Below are 21,674 nucleotides of genomic sequence, written 5' to 3'. Positions count from 1 at the left end.
TATACATGTGGTATCTGGCACAGAAAATGAAAGTTCCTTCAGCTTTATAGATTAGACGGTAGGAAATAAAAGACGTGCCAGTGGATTATCACAGTCGCAGTCACATACCATATGTTACATGCTTCCGCTGTCAGGAAAACTAAGTTATATTCCTTATGCACTGCTCTGACACACCCGGATGGGCTTACTTCCTACTTCTGGGAGCCATGGAGAAGGCTTAATTAAAGACAGTGGGAGAGCATCAAGTGTACAATGTATTATATTGGGAGAAAATAAATCTCAACTGAAGCATATTGTGAACACTGTTCTGCATTACCGGGGACGTCGTCTGTGGTCTGAGGCAGAGCAGGTAGCAGAGAAGCCATTAATATGTACAGGATTATTGTGTGATACTGTACAACAAATGCTGGTGATAAGGTTCTCAGTTCAGCCAAGGGACGAACGTGATGCTATATGCAAACCACAAAGGTTTCTATTTTATCTATCAAGGGCACAATATTTTTGAAAGGAAACAATAATGGTCAAAAAGTAAAATTATTTTAAAAAACTGTTTTTTCTTGTCTCATTACACTCTGCATATATACAATTTCACATTTTATTTCTTTTTCTTACATAATGAATGATCTTGGGCTTACTAAAGAGGCCGTAACCTCAGTGAAGTCCCTGTTTCCTAGGAAACTGTTAGGCTGAACATTGATTTAGGGCCTGATTCAGACCCGGACGCTAAGTTGCGCTCGTTCGCTCTGAGCAATGGTCGCCCGTCTGCGCATGCGTATAAATCGCAGTGCGCGTGCGCAAACTAGTATGAGCGATCAGATTTTGCACGCTCGCCCTGAAAAAACTGCCCAGTGGAATGAGTGACATATAGTGCCCTTTGTGGGTGGTAACAGGGGAAGGTGCTTGTGAACGGGGGAGTGGATGTGCGAACGCAGGTGTGCCTGACTGTCAGAACGGCGTTTAATGGGTGTGCATAATTAGCGTCATTGAACACGTCACTTGGTTGTCTTTTACCCTGAACTGCTCGCAGTGCTTGCGGGAGGGTAAGGTCTACCTCAAGCGCTGCGAGCAGCTCCGATGGCTCTCTATGTTACCGATTAATCCTTCAAATACCGGAGATGACGTGTGTTGCGAGTGGCAAGGGGCGTCTTTATACACTAGCGAGTGCTTATTGCCGGGGCTCGCTAAGACGTAGAGGACGTCCTTACAAGACACAGTGCGAGCGCTTCATTTACATATCCGTCCCCTTTCTGCAAGCGAGTGATCGCATCTTGCGAGTGGGTCTGAATCAGGCCCTTAGTCCACAAAATGGCTGCCATGACTGCCCTTGTCAACTTGGTTTTACAGTGTGCCTGAATGGTCTGCCCAGTACACATCAAGGTACATGCCACACCTTCCCATTCAGGAGATGCTTCTGTACCCTACAGTAGATGTGTTCCTGGGTATGTGGACAGGCGTAATACTCTGCAGAGATGCATTTTAGTACCACCCAGTAAAATAAACATTTGTTGTTTGCCTAAAATGGTGATCTCTTTAGCCTCATTAATGGCTTACATAAAATCATTAGGAGACGACATTGGTACCATCTTCATTACATATGATAATTCTTATGTGTGTTGGACTTTTTATGAAATTGACTACAAACACGTTTCTTTACCAAAGTGCAACATAGAGGTTCCAAATGGGTCAAAATTAAAAATATAGGACAAACCGCACAGAGGCATCTGCGACTATCTGGCGAGTCTGTTTCGATGTTTTAAAGTGGCAATCATTTAAAAGAAAAAAGCAACCTGGTTTTGACTTTGAAATGATTGCCACTTTAAACCACTGGAAACTCACCAATGCCCGCATGTCACATTCTGATTCAGCCGCCCCTGTCCCCCATATCTCTGAGCTGGTGCAGAGCTAAGTCCTTTTGCGGAGTGGAGATGACTGTGCTCCGTTTCTCTGCCGCTCTGCTGTGCAACTGCTCTGCCATAAACTACTACCCTTGCCCTGCAAACCTATGAGGCTTGGCAGAAATCTAGGCGCGCTTTCACAAATAAAGAGCTTATATCAGAGGTTCCCAAAGTCCGCCATTACAGTCCACGTTTTAGGGATATCCAAGCTTGAGTCCAGATGGTTAAATCAAATGGATTGAGGTACTAATTAAGTCACCTGTGCTCAAGCATGGATATCCCTAAAACGTGGACTGTAATGGCGGAGTTTGGGAACCTCTGGCTTATATATTACCTCCACTAAATACAGGGACCAGATCATGTATCCTTTACGCTTTTGCCTTGCACACATCAGTATAAGACATTATAAAATCCATTGACAATCGCTCCACTCCCTGTAATAATGTCAGTGTGGCGCTGTCCGGATTTGGCATCCCATCTAGAGTGGCAGTGGAGTAAGGATGGTACTCTCTATATGAGGAGTACCATTCCTATATTGGAGTCGTGTGTTCTTGCTTAGATCAGTAGCAGTATAGTGACATGACTGCTGCCATTAATTACGATGTCTTCATTTTTTTGTTTTTTTTGCGCCAGGTGTTCAAACATGTTAAACGGCGTCGGTGAACTCCGAACTTTTCGGCCTCGAGACCGGGATGAGATGGTGAAAAAGGTCATAGAGCCGATGGCGTGTGACGGGCTGCGCACCATCTGCATCGCCTACCGAGATTTCCAAGGTGTCCCAGAGCCGGTGTGGGAGAATGAGAATGAGATCGTGGGAGATCTGACTTGTATCGCTGTGGTGGGCATAGAGGACCCTGTGAGACCTGAGGTGGGCATGTGCCTGTACACTGGGTTCAGTTTACAAAGTGACAAGCTTGGAGAGAGATGGAGAAGGATAAAGCACCAACCAATCTGCTGCTAACTGCCATTTTTCAACCATAGCTTGTAAAATGGCAGTTAGTATCAAGCCTTGGAGATAGATAAAAGTGGAGAGAGATAAAGATCCAACCAATCAGCTCCTACCTGTCATTTTATAGGCTGTGGGGTCTATTTACTAAGCCTTCGATGGAGATAAAGTGAACGGAGATAAAGTACCAGCCTGTGTTTGAAAAATGACAGTTAGGAGCTGACTGGCTGGTACTTATCTCCATTCACCTTATCTCCAGCCAAACCCCCTATTCAATATGAAAGTAGGCGAAAATTGGACCCGTCGAAACTTGAACAGGCGGAAAGTACAGATTTGGGGAAATCAGTCTGACAACCCCCAAAAGATGCTGTTCCCTATGGTTACCCCCGATTTGGCTTGCTGAAGGTATTTGGTGTTTTTAAACGGGCTCAATAGCTGTAAATAGCGTTTTTGTATGAGTGGTGCAGAATAGTATTCAGGAGGTTTTTTCCAGAAAAATAACTTATCCCAGCAAATTTGGGGTACTTGAAAATGGGGGCCAGCATATTTAAAAGTTGCTAAAGTTAAGTTGAAAAAATCGTAAAAAATCCACCTACCGCAAGCCCTGCAATGAAAAAAAAACACCAGGGGCATACTTGGGGACCCCCCCAGAGTCAAGTTCGCTAGTTTTTATCTTTGTCCCCCAACATTTTTTCTTCACCCCCAAATTCAAAGTGATTTTTTGGGTTGTCCTTAAGTGTTTTTTAAATAATTTTGACACAGTTTACCTTTGGGGGACTGTCTGAAGGTTGCAGGGGGTTCCCGCAACGTTGCACCCCAATACCCCAATTCTGCACTTTTTTCCGCCTCCCATTTATAGGCAAAACTTTTCCGCCTGTTACATTGCATTGATTGTCCGCCTAGGCGGAAAGTCTTTCAAATTGAATACGGAGTAAAGTTCAAACAGGCAAAAATGACGTTATCGGCGAAAAGTTTTTGCCAAAAACACGTGAAAACGTCTTTTCGCTTCAAATTGAATACTGCCCCAAGGCTTAGTACATAGACGCCTGCGTTTGAAAACATAACAGCAGCTGATGTTGGTGCTTTATGTCTCTCCCAAGGCATCATACAAAAAATATCAGTTGGAATATTTGAATTTTTGGCCAATTTCAGACGTTTTACTACAATTTGTTGAGATAAATTAAAAAAATCAATCTAATTAAGTTTTGCAAAGTATATGAGCACATATACAGCATTACTAAGCTGAAGCATACTTACCCCCGAGGGTGGGGGCAGCCAGGCCGGCACAGAGGGGGGCGTAGTGGGCGGAAAAGTGGGCTCTGCAGGGGTTATGGCAGCACGACATGTGATCGTGGCCCCATCCATGCTATAGAGTGCAGAGAAAACAGGCATTGTGCATGTGATCTGTAACCGCGGGGTGGCGGGAGGAGAAGGCAAGTATGAGCTGAACAGAGGACATTGAGGAGCATATATTCAAGGTAGCGCATAGCAACCACATTATAGCTATTTTTTTTTTTTTAGTGCAATTAATTGGTTGCTATGAGCAACGCACTTTTCTCTTTTCCATACACAGTACAGTATGAGGCTGCAGGTCTTCAAATAATTACTGGACACTGGGCCTGATTCAGACCCGCTCGCGTCGTGCGCATGCACGAGACCCGGATAGCGGCGGGCAAGCCGTCGCTCCGGGTCTCGTACCAAAGGGGGCGTGCTGTCGATGGTGAGTGACAGCACGCCCCCTTTGGTGGGCGTGCCGGGGGAGTGGCTGCCCAGACGGAGGCGTTCCCATGGGAACGCCTGCTGTCTGGGGCCGGCCCCACTGACATCACTAGTGATGTCAGTGGGAGTGATGTCGGCTCTGATAGAGCCGAAAGCCCTCCAGGGCTTGCAGCAACGAGACCCTACCACAAGGGTCTCGTCGCAAGCCCGATGGTCGCGATGGTCTTGACCATTGTGACCATCTTCCTGGCCGCTCGCTATAGCTGTGGGTAGTCACCCACAGCTATACGAGCGGCCAGGAGGCCGCTCTAAAAATGAAGAAGGATGGCCCTGATTCAGAGCGAGCGCTCTGTCAGACCATCCGGCTCTGTATCAGGGCCACAGTTCCTGAATTTCTTATTCATTATATTTTTATATAATATAATGTACTTAAATGGGCATCTCGCCCACCTCAGTGGGTACCCCCTGTCACACTGTGCTCAGCAGCGCTCCCTGTTGGCAATGCAGTGGGATAAGCTTTCAGCAATCTGTGTGAATGAGGCTCTAAATGCACACATGCCGTATTCACAAGTACATTCCAATCATAAAACAGTATATGGTACATACAGCTTGTGGGCCTCTTCATCATATCCAGGTTCCGTGTGCTATAACGTACAGTATATAGACATTTCGGAATATACTACTTAGTTTTTTTTTTATTAAATAAAATATACATTATTGTCAGGACTCAGTGATAATACAAATTAAATAAAACATGTTACGACAACCAGTAAATACTTTGGCACATTCTACAGGTCCCGGAAGCAATACGTAAATGCCAGCGTGCGGGCATCACCGTACGTATGGTCACGGGGGATAACATTAACACAGCACGCGCCATCGCAGCTAAGTGCGGCATCATCCAGCCCGGAGAGGACTTCCTGTGCTTGGAAGGAAAAGAGTTCAACCGACGTATCCGGAATGAGAAAGGGGAGGTTTGTGTTCCCGACTCACATCTATTGGGATAATTCCGCAATTCCCTATATATATATATATATATATATATATATATATATATATATATACACACCATATTGATAATAATTTACTAAGGGATGGATTTATAGGGCCTGAAGCAGAGGGTGGGCGCTGCTGCGTCTGCTCTTGCATCTGTTGTCGGAGTCACAGCTGCGATAATATGCAAATGTGCAAGTACTGAGACGCCCACTTTTAGCGTTTCTGGGCACTGTAACACCGCCGGTGATTCTTCAAACACCGTCATCGGCGCACATTCGCGGTCACCATGGACACTGGCACCAGCCCTATGGCAGGAGCAGTTTCTCTGTCTGAACATGAACCCTGCGGCTGTGCGTCTGGGAACGCAGCCGCTGTCACTCACGTCGGCGGCACTCCCATCACACGCCCATGAGGCAGATATTTTTTTGCGTTCACTTCAGGCCGCCTCCCAATCAGCGCCCAGGATCGGCCATCACTCTGCCCTCCTAATTTCTGATTACGTCTGGCCCGAACGCAACAGCACTCTTGTGCGCGCTCTCTGTGTGACGCATGCATCTAACGTTTTCTCCAGGACTTTTTGCGCATGCGCAGTCGCATATAATAACTCAACTACGTGAACATCGGCGTTGTGTTCGAATTGTGTGCACCTCTGAATAAGGCCCATAAGTTAATAGGGGAGATGTATCAAGATTTCTTAAGATGGGGAGAAGAGGATGAGTGGAGAAGTTGCCTATAGCAATCAATCAGCTTTCACCTATCATTTTATAGAATGTACTTGATAAATGCTACCTCAAAGCTGATTGGTTGCTACTGTATGGGTAACTTCTCCACTTGTCCTGAGGTTTTATACATTTCCCCTATGTGTATAGCCGTCAGAGATACTGTAAGATGTTGCATTGTCGTAAATGAGCATCATGTTGCCGCAGCACTGGGGTCTTGGGTTACATTCCTACCATGACCCTATTGGTGTGGGGTTTGTATGTGCTCACCATGTGTGTGTGGGTTTCGACTCCAGTTTCCTCCCACAAATACCAAATACATACTGGGAGGTTAATTGTCTTCTGGCATTCTAGTAGGGAAATTAGACTAATCTCTAATGAAGCAGAGACTAATTTACTTATGCTGGGTACACGCTGGCCGACATATTCAATTGAATTGTGAGCACGTCGGCGGGTGTGTACCAGCGATATGTCTGTGGATGACGCCGTTCACAGACATATCGCGTCGGCTGTGCAGCACCGCGATGCCCAATTTATCTGCAGATGTATTGGTGCATCGTGCTGTAGGCCTGATTCAGCAAGGATCGCAACTGCAATGCCGATTGCTGCGTACCGCGTATGCACGAACACTCCACTGCGATCATGACTGCCATCGCAATGGCTACGCAGACCTATCGCAGAGTGATTGACAGGAAGTAGCGTTTGGGGGTGGAGACGGGGGGGGGTTGGTCGGCGAAAAGCAGGCTTGCCAGTGCGTTTGAACCCCGTTGCAGGGTGCGTGCATAAATTAGCCACTGTGATGGCATACACAACCTGAGCTCTCATTGCGTACCGGACGGTTAGCAATTCCTGAGTAAGGTCAGCGCTTGTTCAAGTGTGCTTTAGGCTGCGATGGTACTCGATGTTACCGATGGTTTAGCAGTCTTGCTAAGTATTACGGATGTGTGTTGGGCGTCCTTATGTTGTGCTGCAACGGCATAGCGATCGCAGAGGATTAGCATATGATCGCATGTGAGACTGCATGCGTAATCGCTATTGCAATCGCATCTGCGGTCCGTGCTGAATCAGACCCTGTGTGTGTACGGCCGGTCACCCGACCGCCCGTACACTTGCTACAGAGGCCGCCGGTGATTGACAGCTGAACAGTTGTGACGTCAATAACGACGCTTCGGGCCGACGATTGGTAAGTGTGTATGCACTTACCAGTCATCATATTGTTGGACGCGGATCGGTCCGGGTGGCCAATCTGTCGTCCTAGTGTGTACCCAGCTTTAGAATAGCAACTGAGAGTACCCAAGGTGGTTTCCTCACCCTCTGCAAATCCGTAACTTGTTTAGAGGAGGGCGCTATGCAATGAAAACAATATTTTTATTATTATTATTATATAAAACCACCAATAAATGAATCACCCAGTGATTTTATATATATTTTTCAACAGACTTAATTATCATGTTGGAGTTTAATTTTTAAATTACTTCCAATTAGGGAGTGCACGTGTCTAAAACTGAAATATCTGGGTCAACTATGCCGAGCTGGCAATTTGACAATGGGCCGTTCCCGCATTACCGCCACCACGGCCAGCCATGCATACCATTTGATAAAACGTAATCTTGGGTTGGCGCCCGGGAGACTCTCGCATTGTCCCCAGTGATACTATTCCGCACATCTTTCCCCTCCCTCCCCCTTCCTGCCTGTACTCCTGTAGGTGTGAAGCAATTTTTAGTACCATATTTTGCTTTCATTAGTTTGATCAGTTAAATCACAAACATGATTACTAGTCTTACTATGACTTATAAACACACAGCTGTTTGTCTTCATGATTGCTACCAGTATTATACGTGTTTACATAATTCACTACCTTGAACTCAAAGTGCTGTCAGTTAAGCTGCAAATGATGAGCAATGTCCTGTAGTTGTACACTGCGCCATTAAACTGCTCAGCCTGTTGTCATGTGCTTTATTATTATTACATGCGGTTTCCTTTTCTTAGATAGAACAGGAACGTCTGGACAAAATCTGGCCAAAGTTACGGGTCCTTGCCCGGTCTTCACCTACGGATAAACACACGCTGGTAAAAGGTACAGACAGATGGACAGACATTTTTATTTTATTTTCAAAATGTGTATTAACTTATAAAGTAACTGCTGTATAATATAGAATAAGGGGATGGGGCCACGATGACGTAATTCAGCGTGAATCGTGTCTTCGGCTCTCTCCCGGGCTGCCCACTTGTATTCTATAAGTGGGCGGTTGCGAGGGGGGGGAGTGGATGCCGGCAGATTGGGTGGTGGCCAGCCGGGAGACTTGTCCACTTTTCCCTACCCGATTTTCGGGAGCCTTCCGGCCGTTGCGGGAGAGAAGGCAAGCATGTATAAGGGTTTAATTAAAGTAGAAGGCCTAAAATGTATTAGGTAACATTTAATAATGACGCTTTTATAGCCCACTTTGACCTTGGCATTGAATTGTTCAGCAGTGCTCCTCATAGTGACCTTAGGGAGAATCAAACAGCAGCATTTATTAATTTCTGATTTTAAGACTTCTATGGATAATGGGTTTCTCTATAAAGGGTTTATTTACTAAGCGTTGGGTTCTGCAATCCGGCGCTTCTATTTGTGTTTATGCCCGAAATTTAAAAGGACATTGCTTTTACTAGCGAGACATGGCTAATAAAATCATTGCCATTTTAAATTTTGGGCATAAACACAATCAGAAGCGCCGGGTTGTAGAACCCAACGCTTAGTAAATAAGCCCCTAAGAGATCTCAAACCTGTACATTATACTTGCAGCTGTTCTTTCAAGAGACTTACAGTAGCAACACTGACATCTGCTGGTTAGAGGGAGGTACTACAATTCTTTATTGAAATAGTTCCCAAGAATAAAATTAGTAAAAAAAATTAAAATAATTTAAACCAACATATCCATAAAACATCAGTTCCAATATATCAAAATTCATGGCTTATAAAAATGTGTGTAAAATACTGCAAAAGCACTATATCGAACAGTATGGGGTATATTTACTAACCTGCTGGTTTATAGAAGTGGAGATGTTGCCCATAATAACCAATCAGAGTTTAGCTATTAGCTTTTAGAAGGTGCTAGATAAATGATAAGTACAATCTGATTGGTTGATATGGGCAACACCTACACGTATATAAACCTGCACTTTAGTATACCCGCAGGAGTGACATGTTTGGAGTGCAGTTATTAGGACTGCAGGCTGGATCTCCTTACTTCTCCTTAGCACTCTTACAAAGCACAGCACCAATGTTTCTGCACCTGCAATACCCACAAGGTAGCACACTAGGTCATTCATAGGGCTGGTCCAAACTGTTACCAGTATGAACGTTACATTCTTGACAATACACTAAATTGATTTAAGTTTTGGGTGCTGTTCTCCTTTAATTGTCGGTAAACTATTGGGGCCCCATCAACTGTGTTGTTATAACGAGATGTAGTCGGCATTCCGGCGCACACAATGCCGGTGCTCAGGATCCCGGAGCCGGAATCGTGACAGGAGTCAGAAACCCAGCTCCAGAATCGGCTCCGATTCCGACAGCGAGTATTAGGGCTAGGTTTAGGGGTTAGGGTCAGGCACTAGGGGGCTACAATTCCTGGGGAGCTGAACGGTCTTATTGACAGGTTCAGCCTCACTATTTTCTGATACAGCAATAGTTGCAGCAGTGGTTGCTGTGTTATAGGGTAAAGCCACAATGGTAAGAATCAGACGCAGTTTTGCTCGGTGAAGATTTTGAGTGGCTAAACGCACGAGGGAATTCATTTGAAGGACAACCCTGTGATCTTATTGGCTGATGCCACGTGTGACTTCATTGGATGACATAAGGTGGCTTCTTCGCTATTTGCTGCCCAAACTTGCCGAGCGTTCTTACCACAGTTAGAAAGACGAGAACACTTTCCACAACCAAAAAGGAAAAGCATGGTTGGTGGGGGACTCACTGGTATGTGTATTCTAATTTGCTGTGGTGGCTAAAATTCTGATCAAATGAATATGCATAATAGAAATTGGACTAATGGGCACAAGGGACTATGTATAGTAGAAATGAGCCCGTTGGCTAGGCACATGACAGTCTATGGAGCAGTAGTACTGCTGTAGTGAACCTGTTATGTTGGGCACAGGTCACCTGGTAGGCATAGGACTGTAGTGGATATGAGGCCATCATGCTGGTCATTGGGGTGTGTATGGTGTCTGCAGGACTGGCGGGCATGGGGAAGTTAAGTTGAACACGTGGCTTAGTATAGTGGGTATTAGACTTTGGTTTGCATAAGGCCATTTTGATAAACATGGATCTCTGCGTGGTTGGCATGAGATTGTTTTGCTTGGCACAAGGCTGTATATGTTGGACACGGGGTGTTTTCATAGGTACTATATGGTCGTATTATGGGCCTGATTCAGACCCACTCGTGAGCGACTGTCCGCTCGCAAGTGGGTCGATGTTCTGGACTGAGCATGCGCACGACGGAGGGAGCTCCGTCGTGCGCATGCGCCAGACGCGACGAGCGAAGGAAAGTCCTTCGCTCGTTGTGTCTGATCAAAGGGGGCGTGCTGTCGATGTTGATTGACAGCACGCCCCCTTTGGTAGGCGTGCCGGGGGCGTGCCACCCTGACGGGGGCGTTCCCACGGGTACGCCTCCCGTCAGAAGCCGGCCCACTGACATCACTAGTGATGTCAGTGGGAGTGATTTTGGCTCTGATAGAGCCAAAATCACTCCGGAGCTTGCGGTTGAAAACCACAACCGCAGGCTCCGGCTCGCAGTTTCGATGGTCGCGATGGTCACGACCATCGCGGCCATCAAAATGCACGCTCGTATAGCCTGTGGGTGGTGACCCACAGCTATACGAGCGTCCAGGAGGACGCTCCATTTTCATGGAGGCCGGCCCTCATTCAGAGCGTGCGCTCTGCTCAGAGCGTACGGCTCTGAATGAGGGCCTATATCCGGTGGCCATGACCAAGTTATGCTGGTATTGGGCAATCTGTGGGGGCCATAAGACAGTATTGACTCTTTTATCATATCATGTAGATGGTTTTTACCAGACGTTACTTATTCTGTTAAATTCTCCTTGCACTACTACTGTATATGCAGAATGCAGTGTGTATATTCATGCCTTACATACTGAGTATATGGTTTCTGAAGGGCCAAAGAAGTTTTCCTTCCAGGCTAAAAAAGTTGGACAGAAATCCCATAAGGTAAAAATGTCTGGGGCTCATTGGTATTACTGCGAGAATTTACGTTAGGAAACATTTTGATAAAGGGGGGTTATGTTCTAAGCCACCAGTTGTTTGCTTTACCACCCCCAAAACAATTTTGGTTTAAACTTCATTTTAATTAGACAACATTGAAATATAACATCTTTCAAACTCTTTATCAACTCACAATTTGATGTGAGTTAAAAAATTGTCAGCTGGCCCTACGTCTTCTTATAAGCAGCCCTGAAAAGGAGACTGATTCTTGGATGAACATACGAGGTATTAGTACCAGTCCTATGTTTGTGTTTCCTTAGCTCAGGAACAGCAAATGTCTCACTGTTGTACACTGCTAAAGCCGGCACAACTACCTGAGTGTCAGTCGCCTGTGAATAAACTCTTGTACCTTGTTTTATTTTCAGGCATAATTGACAGCACAACTGGTGAACAGCGTCAAGTTGTGGCAGTAACAGGAGATGGCACCAATGACGGCCCGGCTCTTAAAAAAGCAGATGTTGGATTTGCAATGGTAATATAATATCTATATATCTATAATGCGGGCTTACCCGGAATATGTAGGAAAATGTCTGAGATGTGTCTGCATGCATACAATAAGTGCCATTGCCTTCTATAAGAGAATGAGTCACGCCAATTGTTCCTAGTCCATTGATAGGTGGCATTCTGTTACATATCAGCTCTACCATAAAATGGCTGCATCCACTGTATGATTTTTAATGGACAGAGCAAACACTTAGGGGTATATTTATCATAGTTCAATTTGGCATCCGATTTTATGTTCGATTTAGCTCACCTGAAATCGATTCAAATCGAATGTAGAAATCCCTGTCAAAATCCCACATTTACTAAAATTCGATTTTGGAAGCCTTTTCGAAATCGAATTTGATTTATTTCGATTTTGAATATTGATTTCTTGTTGGATTTTGCATGCCCATGTCCAAATTTAACACATAATAGAACACAAAATCAAACATTAAATCCCCAAAATAATTAATCTGCTTCATACTGGAAATTTTAGCATGAGCAGGTGTGAATGATTTAGATGCATGCACTGATCAGTGAGATCGGTGCACGCTTCTGTATGTAGAAAGTTTGTAAAGTGTTCATTTTTTAAAGAAAAATTAGGTGGGGTCTCCCCCCCCTAAAAGCACAACCAGCACCAGGCTTTTCTGAGCCAGTCCTGGTTGTGAAAATACGGGGGACAAAATACGTAGGGGTCCCCGTATTTTCCAATACCAGCACCGGACTCTTTCTAGCAGGGGTGTAATGCCACAGCCGGGGTACCCTGTCACCGGGTCCCCCCACCAAAGCATTATACCTGACCGCTAGTCAGCCCAGGTAGGGTCCCCCCAACTTGGCTTGGAAACTGCATGCTGATTGACTCAGGGCCTGATTCAGACCCGCTTGCGAGCGCTGAGCGCTCGCAAGCGGGTTGATGGTGCCCAAGTGTGCATGCGCACGACGGAGGCGCCTCCGTCGTGCGCATGCGCGAGAACCGAATAACGACGGCCAAGCCGTCGTTAAGGGTGTCGCACCAAAGGGGGCGTGCTGTCGATGGTGATTGACAGCACACCCCCTTTGGTGGGCGTGCCGGGGGCGTGGCTGCCCAGACGGAGGCGTTCCCATGGGAACGCCTACCGTCTGGGGCCGGCCCCACTGACATCACTAGATACTGATAGAGCCAAAAGCACTCCTGGGCTTGCGTCAGCGAGACCCTACCGCAGGGTCTCGTCGCAAGCCCGAGGGTCGCGATGGTTTTGACCATTGCGACCATCATTTTGGCTGCTCGCTATAGCTGTGTGTGGTCACCCTGGCTCTGAATCAGGGCCTCAGTCACACACAGTGGGCCTGATTCAGCAGTGCATGGAAGTGCTCTGCTGATCGCAGAATCCCGATTATCGAGAATATGCATGTGCGCAGGACCCAATCTGCAAGTCTGCAGAATGGGCCCTGCGTAGTCTCACGCAGACCCTTCTATGCCTCTGCCTGATTGACAGCGGTGCGGGGGCGACTGGCGTTCCCAGAAACGGGAGTGGCAAGCCCAGGGACTGTGTCGTCCGACGCAGTGTTCTGGGCTCGCAAGCCAGCCAGCCTGAGTAAGCTGAGGCTTACTCAGCTGGATGGCGGCCCGGCGCCGTCCACCATAGCAACTATCGACCACCGATGGTCGCGATGGTGATCCCAGGCTGCGACTTCCATCGCAGTTCTGGGATCGCAAATGCAGCAGGGGGTGTCACACACTGCTTGTGTGCAGCTTTGCAATTGCGATCCTTGCTGAATCACCCCCCGTGTCACATATCAAATATCACATATCAAATTAATCAGCACAGTCTGCTGGTGCATCCTAGTCGCAGCACATTGCGACTTAGACACGGGCCCAAGCCCACCAGGAGGAACTGTTTGATGCGACAGCAGCAAAGACGAGTGAGGACACAGCTGTGTCTCCTCCTTAAAGTTGGCACTGTAGAATTATACTATGATCTTATATTTAATGTTGTCTGGTACAGTATATTGGCTATTAAAACATAAAAGATAATCACTATACTGTATTTTATAGGTGCATCTTCTAGTGGCTGCATCTAAATGGGTAAAATAAATATACTGTAAAATTTCACCATAAAAGAAAAAAATTGTGCGAACATTTATTTGCCATTAACGATTATATTAACTACATAAAATGTAAAGAAGAAAATATACCTGATATCTTCCTCATAGACACTTTTGTTCATTAACTTACAATGTCGCATTCATGTAGTGCATGCAAATAAATCTTATGCTGCATACACACGGTCAGATTTTGTTTCAGATATGAACGATAACGACTGTAAAAATCGATGTACGATGCACGTTCCCGCATGTCAGATAACGATCTCTGACATCGACTGTGTTTGCAGTTAGATTTTGACGATTTCATTCATTTTAATACTGTCAGAAATCGTTCAATCTTTCATCGTTGATAAAATCATTCAAACTTTTGTAAAAATCGTTCATAATTCATCGATCATCAAATCTGACCATGTGTATGCACGATTAGTCTCCGAGTCTGTACAGGTCCTATATTTGCCAAACTCCATGGAATCTGCCATATTGATCATTGAGTCTCTTCGATTACTCTTTTTTTGCTTTACCTAGGGATTGGCAGGTACAGATGTCGCCAAGGAAGCCTCGGATATCATCTTAACGGATGACAATTTCTCCAGCATAGTCAAGGCCGTTATGTGGGGCCGCAACGTCTACGACAGCATCTCCAAATTTCTTCAATTTCAACTGACGGTCAACGTGGTAGCAGTGATTGTGGCATTTACTGGGGCCTGCATTACTCAGGTCAGTGTGTTCTGCTGCCGAATAATACTGAACGGTGTCATCCTGATGCCGCCAGTGTTGTTTTACTGTAGTAACGTTCACAAGGAGACTTGACCTAAGGAAACATTATTATATTTCAGCTTATAAGGACGATTGACAAAACATTAGCTAGAGACCGCTTATAACATTACAAACATGGGCAGTCATTTTTTTTATAATAAAGATGCAACATGTTTGGCCTCTGTGACACCTACAGGTACACATCTATCGCATTTAGGATCTAATTCTTAGCTGGACGCTATAATGACGCAGGAGGCATCTGAGGACAACTGCAGGCATCACAGATCTGAGTGCTGTGTCTGGAGAAGCAGCTTTAGATCACGAAATAGTTAGTCTACGCCGAACTGTATATACACACAAGGGTGGTTCAACAGTAAGGTAACAAGACCTCTCACGTGTGTAATGTTTTCTGTTTCATTCTAATTTCCTGTCAGGCCAGAACAGATAGACCACTGCTTCCCCTCACGGCCATTAGACTGGGCCTCATATCAGTCATACTGTCCCAGCATCAGGTGTAAGATGGCGGGGCTGGCGGGAACACTGTCAAACATTGAGGTGCGTAGTGTGATCAGATTTCTGCGTCTAAAGGGCCCATCAGCAGCTGATATTCATCGCCAACTTGTTGAGGTGTACGGTGATAACGTCATGTCACAGAGACAAGTTTGGGTTTGGTGCCGCTGCCTTTGATAACGACAGGACAGACATTCGAGATGAGCAGCGATGCGACCGGACAAGCACGTCCACCATAGATGACAACTTGTGCTGCATTGAAGGTCTGATTCAGTGGGTACAGTGCACAGCATAGTTCATGAGCAATTGGGGTACAGGAAAAAGTGGTCACGCTGGGTACCGAAGCAACTCACAGAAGTTCACAAAACCAATAGGATGTGATTGTCTCTCGTGCACTTAATGCGTTACCATGAGGAGGGAGTGAAGTTCCTCTAGCGTATTGTTACAGGCGATGAAATGTGGTTGTAATCATATGACACTAGAGACAAGTCAACATCCATGACATGGAAGCACGCATCGTCCCCACCTTCAAATACATTTTAAAACAACTCCATCAGCAAATAAGGTTGTGGCAACCGTGTTTTGGGACCACAAAGGCGTGCTTCTTGTTAATTTCCTCACCAAGGGAGATACTGGGACTGCTGTCCCCTATTGTGACATTTTAAGCCGGTTGTGGAGGGCAATTCGTCGTAAAACTACCTGGGTTCTGTGAACAGACGTCGTATTGCTGCACGATAACGCCAGGCCACACTCAGCCAACCGCACGTGTGAGTTGTTGCGGCGCTACCATTGGGAGGTACTGGACCATCCTCCCTACAGTCCTGACCTGGCACAGAGTGATCTCCATCTCTTTGGACCATTGATGAAGCATCTGGGTGGAAGGTGATTCACAAGCGATGGTGAAGGTCAGCAAACCATCATGTCCTGGCTACAGGCGCATGACACTGTCTTCTATGCCGGGATAGATGCCTTGATGTACCGTTGGAACAAATGCTTAGACAAGTATGGGGACTATGTGAAAAAATAAGTTGTACCAAGGCCATTGATTATACATATATGTATGAGTTGAATAGATTTACGCAATGAGCGGTCTTGTTACCTTATAAAAACATCATAGTATGCAATAAATACAAAAAGTTACTATATTAGGAACATGAGTATATATGTAGAAAAAGACCAATGATTTACCGCAAAAGTTGCCAGCGCACCAAAGTGTCATGGTGGTCATATTCAGCATATCAGCCTGCGTAATCATTATGTCCCCATGGGCTACAAGCAATTCCTACATATAATTATTTTTAACAATATAAAATGTACCAAATGTCAGCAACAAATGTAATAAATAAATAAAATACATTTTGCTCCAAGCACAAGTAATAAATGTGTGTAGAGTTGGTCTACATTTGTATTTGGCAAATTACGCAAACGCCCCACAAAATTCAAGGGACACTATATTGCAGGCTACAGTATAGGCTTAGAGTGCTAGCAGTCTGGGCAACATCATGCTTACCATACTGAGCACGCCAGAGTTAATGGGACACTAGGAAAGGAGATGCCTGATTGCAGTGGATGATGATCACATTGTCACTGCTAGCCAGACAACAAACAAAAGTAAGCTGGGCTTTTCAATAACATTTTTGTGGTTCTCTTTTATAGGGTATAACATTTGGCATAACCATTGTTCCTTAATACATCTTAATGTGTATCTGAGAAGGGGCTTAACTAGGTATTTGAAGGCTCCATAGCAAAAGTTTGTAAGGGCCCCTATGTACCAGATTTGGTATAAAAAGACTCAGACGCAGGGTAGAGGAGTCTGTCTTTCTCTCTCCCCTGGACAGTGCTGACAGATCGGGTCAGCTGCAAGTGGATTGTGAAGTCTCACAATGAACCTCATTCCTTAACCTTGTAGTATTTGGGATAAGGATGCTAGTGGGGTAAAGGAGTGTGTAATTGCGATTGTGGTGATCTCCCTGGTATTTGTTGGCAAGCGTGCTACATTATTATATTGTGTATTTTAGGGTGCATCTTTTTACTACTATTTTCCTAGGTGATTTAATCAACCCATGTCGAGGTAACGGAAAGGCCAGGTGCGATGCAAAAGACTGCCCAGGAGGCAGGGACAGTGAGATATACAGCAGGCCCGGGTGTTAGAAGTTGTGTGGCCAAAACCTTAGGGCATGCTTACGCCCAGTGGTTAAAAGATGCATTCAGAGTACTTGGTGAATCGCCGTGCAACAGCGGCACATACCAAGTACAGTTTATTCCTCCACTAGTATGGCTGGCCTAGGGTCCCAGAAAAGCCCCAGTCCGGTCTCAACCCCCCCTACGCACCCCTGCCTTGGGCGGGAAAAACAGCTGCCAGTACAAAAAGAGCTAAACATTACCCCTGTGTTCTCACCTATTACATAATTAACAGTACACAAACAAAAGAAATGTTTAGACAATAGTAGCAGTCTGTATGACCTTAATTAGCGACATTTAAGGACTGTACAATGAATACAATACATACCTGGCTATTGGACCCATACATCAACAATCAATCGAGCCAAATCTACGTTTTGCCAATTATTTTGTAAGATCAACATGTTGGAAATCCTAATTCTCCAATAATGGCCCTCATTCAGAGCCGTACGCTCTGAGCAGAGCGCACGCTCTGCATGAGGGCCGGGCTCCTTTTTCATGGAGCGTCCTCCTGGACGCTCGTATAGCTGTGGGTCACCACCCACAGGCTATACGAGTGTGCATTTTGATGGCCGCGATGGTCGTGACCATCGCGACCATCGAAATTGCGAGCCGGAGCCTGCGGTTGAGGTTTTCAACCGCAAGCTCCGGAGTGATTTTGGCTCTATCAGAGCCAAAATCACTCCCACTGACATCACTAGTGATGTCAGTGGGCCGGCTTCTGACGGGAGGCGTTCCCGTGGGAACGCCCCCGTCAGGGAGGCACGCCCCCGGCACGCCCACCAAAGGGGGCGTGCTGTCAATCAACATTGACAGCACGCCCCCTTTGATCGGACACAACGAGCGAAGGAAAGTCCTTCGCTCGTCGTGTCTGGCGCATGCGCACGACGGAGCTCCCTCCGTCGTGCGCATGCTCAGTGCAGACCATCGACCCACTTGCGAGCGTACAGCCGCTCGCGAGTGGGTCTGAATCAGGCCCAATGTTTTTTGTGATCAGTAAACCCCATACATGTATATTTTTTTTTTTACAAATTCATCGGCAAAGCGCAGAATTGGCCCGATTGATTGTTGATTTATGGACCTCATATTACAATGCAATACAAGCAAAGATAAACAACGTTTGGGCTTGAAGTAGTGTCCATCAGGCTCAACCTTTATCTTCAATGTCCTGACACCCATATTTCCTCACACACACAGAACAATCTTAATCTAAAGGTGCGTGCACACTAGAAAATTCGCTCCATTAGCGATATCGTCTAGTGCGTCCCCGGCAGGGGTGTGCTCAGTGTCATTAACGACATTGAGCACACACGCTGAACGAACTGAACGATATCATGAACGATATCGTTCAGTGCCGGGCACCCTCCCGCATCCCTGAACATGCAACAACCTGACAATATCATAAGGTTGGCCTACATGTTCGGGCGATGAACGACAATGACCAACAACCTGCGAGGGGGCGCACATCGTTGGTCGTTCGTTGTTATCGTTCATCATCGCTTTAGCGTACACACTGGCCGAAATAGTGACTGACTGGACGATAATGATATCGTTATCGTTCAGTCATTTAAAATATCACCAAGTGTGTATGCAAAATAAGTCTAATAAACTTGATGTAGGTGTTTTCACTGACAGTGAGCAACTTTTTAAAAAATATAGCAAATTAGACATCAAAGTAATATAAAAATACCGATCTTAACAAAACACTTGAATGCTAATGCTAATGGCTGCCCATAGCAAAATAGCAACACATTGATATTATGCTTTTTTGTTGATTAACCTTTCAATTTCTATCACTTATTTAGGACTCACCGTTAAAAGCAGTACAAATGCTCTGGGTTAATCTTATTATGGACACATTTGCTTCGCTGGCGCTAGCGACAGAACCTCCTACGGAATCACTGCTTCTACGCAAACCTTACGGAAGAAACAAGCCCCTTATATCTCGCACCATGATGAAGAATATTCTCGGCCATGCAGCCTACCAGCTTGTAATCATCTTCACGTTGTTGTTTGCTGGTAGGTGTCAATAAAGTTGGGCCAAACAATTGAACAACGAATGCAGAATTTACATTTACATGCCGGAATTGGGAACTAACGGGAATTCTTTTGTTCCCTCTCCAGGTGAAATCTTCTTTGACATTGACAGTGGCAGAAATGCCCCTTTGCACTCGCCCCCTTCTGAACATTACACCATTATTTTTAACACCTTCGTCATGATGCAATTGTTCAACGAAATAAATGCCCGTAAAATCCACGGAGAGAGGAATGTGTTTGACGGTATTTTTGCAAATCCAATTTTCTGTAGCATAGTGTTGGGCACTTTTGGAGTTCAGGTAAGAACGTATGTGAATGCAGAAGACATGTAATGAGTTTATAGTGCTCAGTTCTCTTGCATTCCGGTCACTTAAAAAAAAACTGTTGAGCTATAATGAATTTAAAGGGGATATACACCTCTGTACAGCCCCGTTAGGCGTCTCCCCCATTAACCACTGGATCCCGCCAGGGCCTAATTCAGGGTAGTACGTGAGGCCAATATTTAAGCAGTTCGCCGATGGTTTTATTACGGCTCATGCGTCTAAGTAACACGGCGCATTCGTCCAGATGCCTCTGTTGTGTCGCTAGCAGAAAGAATTTAGACGCAGAGTGATTGCCAGTTAGGGATCGTTTGTTGGTGGTAACGGAGGGCTGGCTAGAAATATGCGGATATGTCTCAATTGTTTTATAGGCGTGTCGGATCCAGCCACTGCGTCACTCCACGCAGTTTCATTGGTGCCAGCGTCTTAATTCCGTAAACATGGGGTTACTGAGAACGCCGATAATTGACCGATCTGCGACCGGTGCTGCATCTTTTTACGCAGATGCTGCAACTCTTTACGCAGCCGATTGGATTGGCAAAGCCACCGGCGGGTGTCTCAATACATATCCCGGAGGCTGCGTAAATAAAATTCAATAAAAATTTTACTTATTGAAAAACATTTTAAAATGGGGCACAAGATTTCTGTTAATTCTTCTACATCGACGGGTGGCATTAAAATAAGAAAAAGAAATGCGTGAGCCCGCGGGAGACGGACGCGTTTGTGACGTCACTTGAGTGAGAACTATAAATATATATGAATGAAAAGTATAGGTGTAGGGACTTTAAGTCCCCATATCTCCATAGCCCTCTCACCTAGAAAAGGATGAGGGATCCCTTATTCAAAGAGGGGAGTCCTCTTTTTTCAATTGAGGAGCCCACATAAACGCTAATATCCATACACTGGGGTCCAGACATGGGGTAAGATGTCCCCAACATGGCTTCCAAAAATTCAGGGGCACTCACATTTGAAAGAGGGAAATCCCTAGTAACCAGGGCCGGCTCAAGGGGTCTGAGCACCCTGTGCTGGGTGGCGTGGCCTCATTACCATAGGCCACGCCCCCTAAGTTATTTGGAGGCGTGTGCGTGGCATCCATTCACACTCCGCGGGTCCGGCACCGCCGCACAGCTGCGGCGGTGGGGGTCCGCAACCTCCCGATTTGACCTCCCGCGGGCAACTTCGGCCCACGGGTGAAACAGCGGGAAGTCGGGATTTGGGGGAGGGGAGCGCCCTCTATGGGTGGCGCCCCTGTGCAACTGCACTGGTCGAACGCCCCTAGAGCCGGCCCTGCTAGTAGCTATTCTCTGGTGATCATCACCAGACAATATCAGCCATAGTTACTATCTCGGACACACATAGGGGCTCCCTTGTTTGCAAAGAGTCTCCTCCCCTCTTTCAAACAATGCTCCCACTTAGTAGTTATTACCTGGTGATCACCAGATAATGAATAAAACCGTACACAAAAGTGACATTTTCCACAGACGGGATGGATCTAAAGCCCAGATGTCCCCCATTTTGTGTCAAATAATAACAGGCAGTGCCCTTATTTAATGTGGTAGGTTTTCTAGCTTAGAAAATGGTAAGTCATGTTATTCTGGTGCTATTATTTCTACACACAGGACCTTATTCAGAGGTGCAGGCAATTCATACACAATGACAATGTTCTCGCAGTTAAGGGATTATTTGCAACTGCGCATGCGTAAAAAGTCCTGAAAACGCCGCACGCCTTACACAAAGATTCTGCTGCGATCGGGACAGACGATATGAGAT

The 21,674-nt window shown here is 45.8% G+C and overlaps 1 protein-coding gene across 1 annotated transcript in view; it reads left to right on the top strand.

Annotated features, from left to right (window-relative positions):
- The window catches only part of LOC148430764 (plasma membrane calcium-transporting ATPase 3-like), a gene marked incomplete at both ends in the record, with an annotated part of 28,784 nt that overhangs the window by 4,342 nt on the left and 2,768 nt on the right, over positions 1-21,674 (top strand). The window contains 7 exons of the mRNA XM_088466484.1: positions 2,529-2,763; positions 5,355-5,534; positions 8,265-8,352; positions 11,898-12,004; positions 14,626-14,817; positions 19,353-19,566; positions 19,672-19,883. Coding sequence (XP_088322610.1) covers positions 2,529-2,763; positions 5,355-5,534; positions 8,265-8,352; positions 11,898-12,004; positions 14,626-14,817; positions 19,353-19,566; positions 19,672-19,883 — 1,228 coding nt within the window. The remainder of the gene's footprint in view (positions 1-2,528; positions 2,764-5,354; positions 5,535-8,264; positions 8,353-11,897; positions 12,005-14,625; positions 14,818-19,352; positions 19,567-19,671; positions 19,884-21,674) is intronic.

This window comes from Taudactylus pleione, unplaced genomic scaffold, assembly GCF_031769625.1.
Source record: "Taudactylus pleione unplaced genomic scaffold, aTauple2 ptg003251l, whole genome shotgun sequence".
Taxonomy (NCBI): Eukaryota; Metazoa; Chordata; class Amphibia; order Anura; family Myobatrachidae; genus Taudactylus; species Taudactylus pleione.
This window is presented reverse-complemented; position numbering and strand designations above follow the sequence as displayed.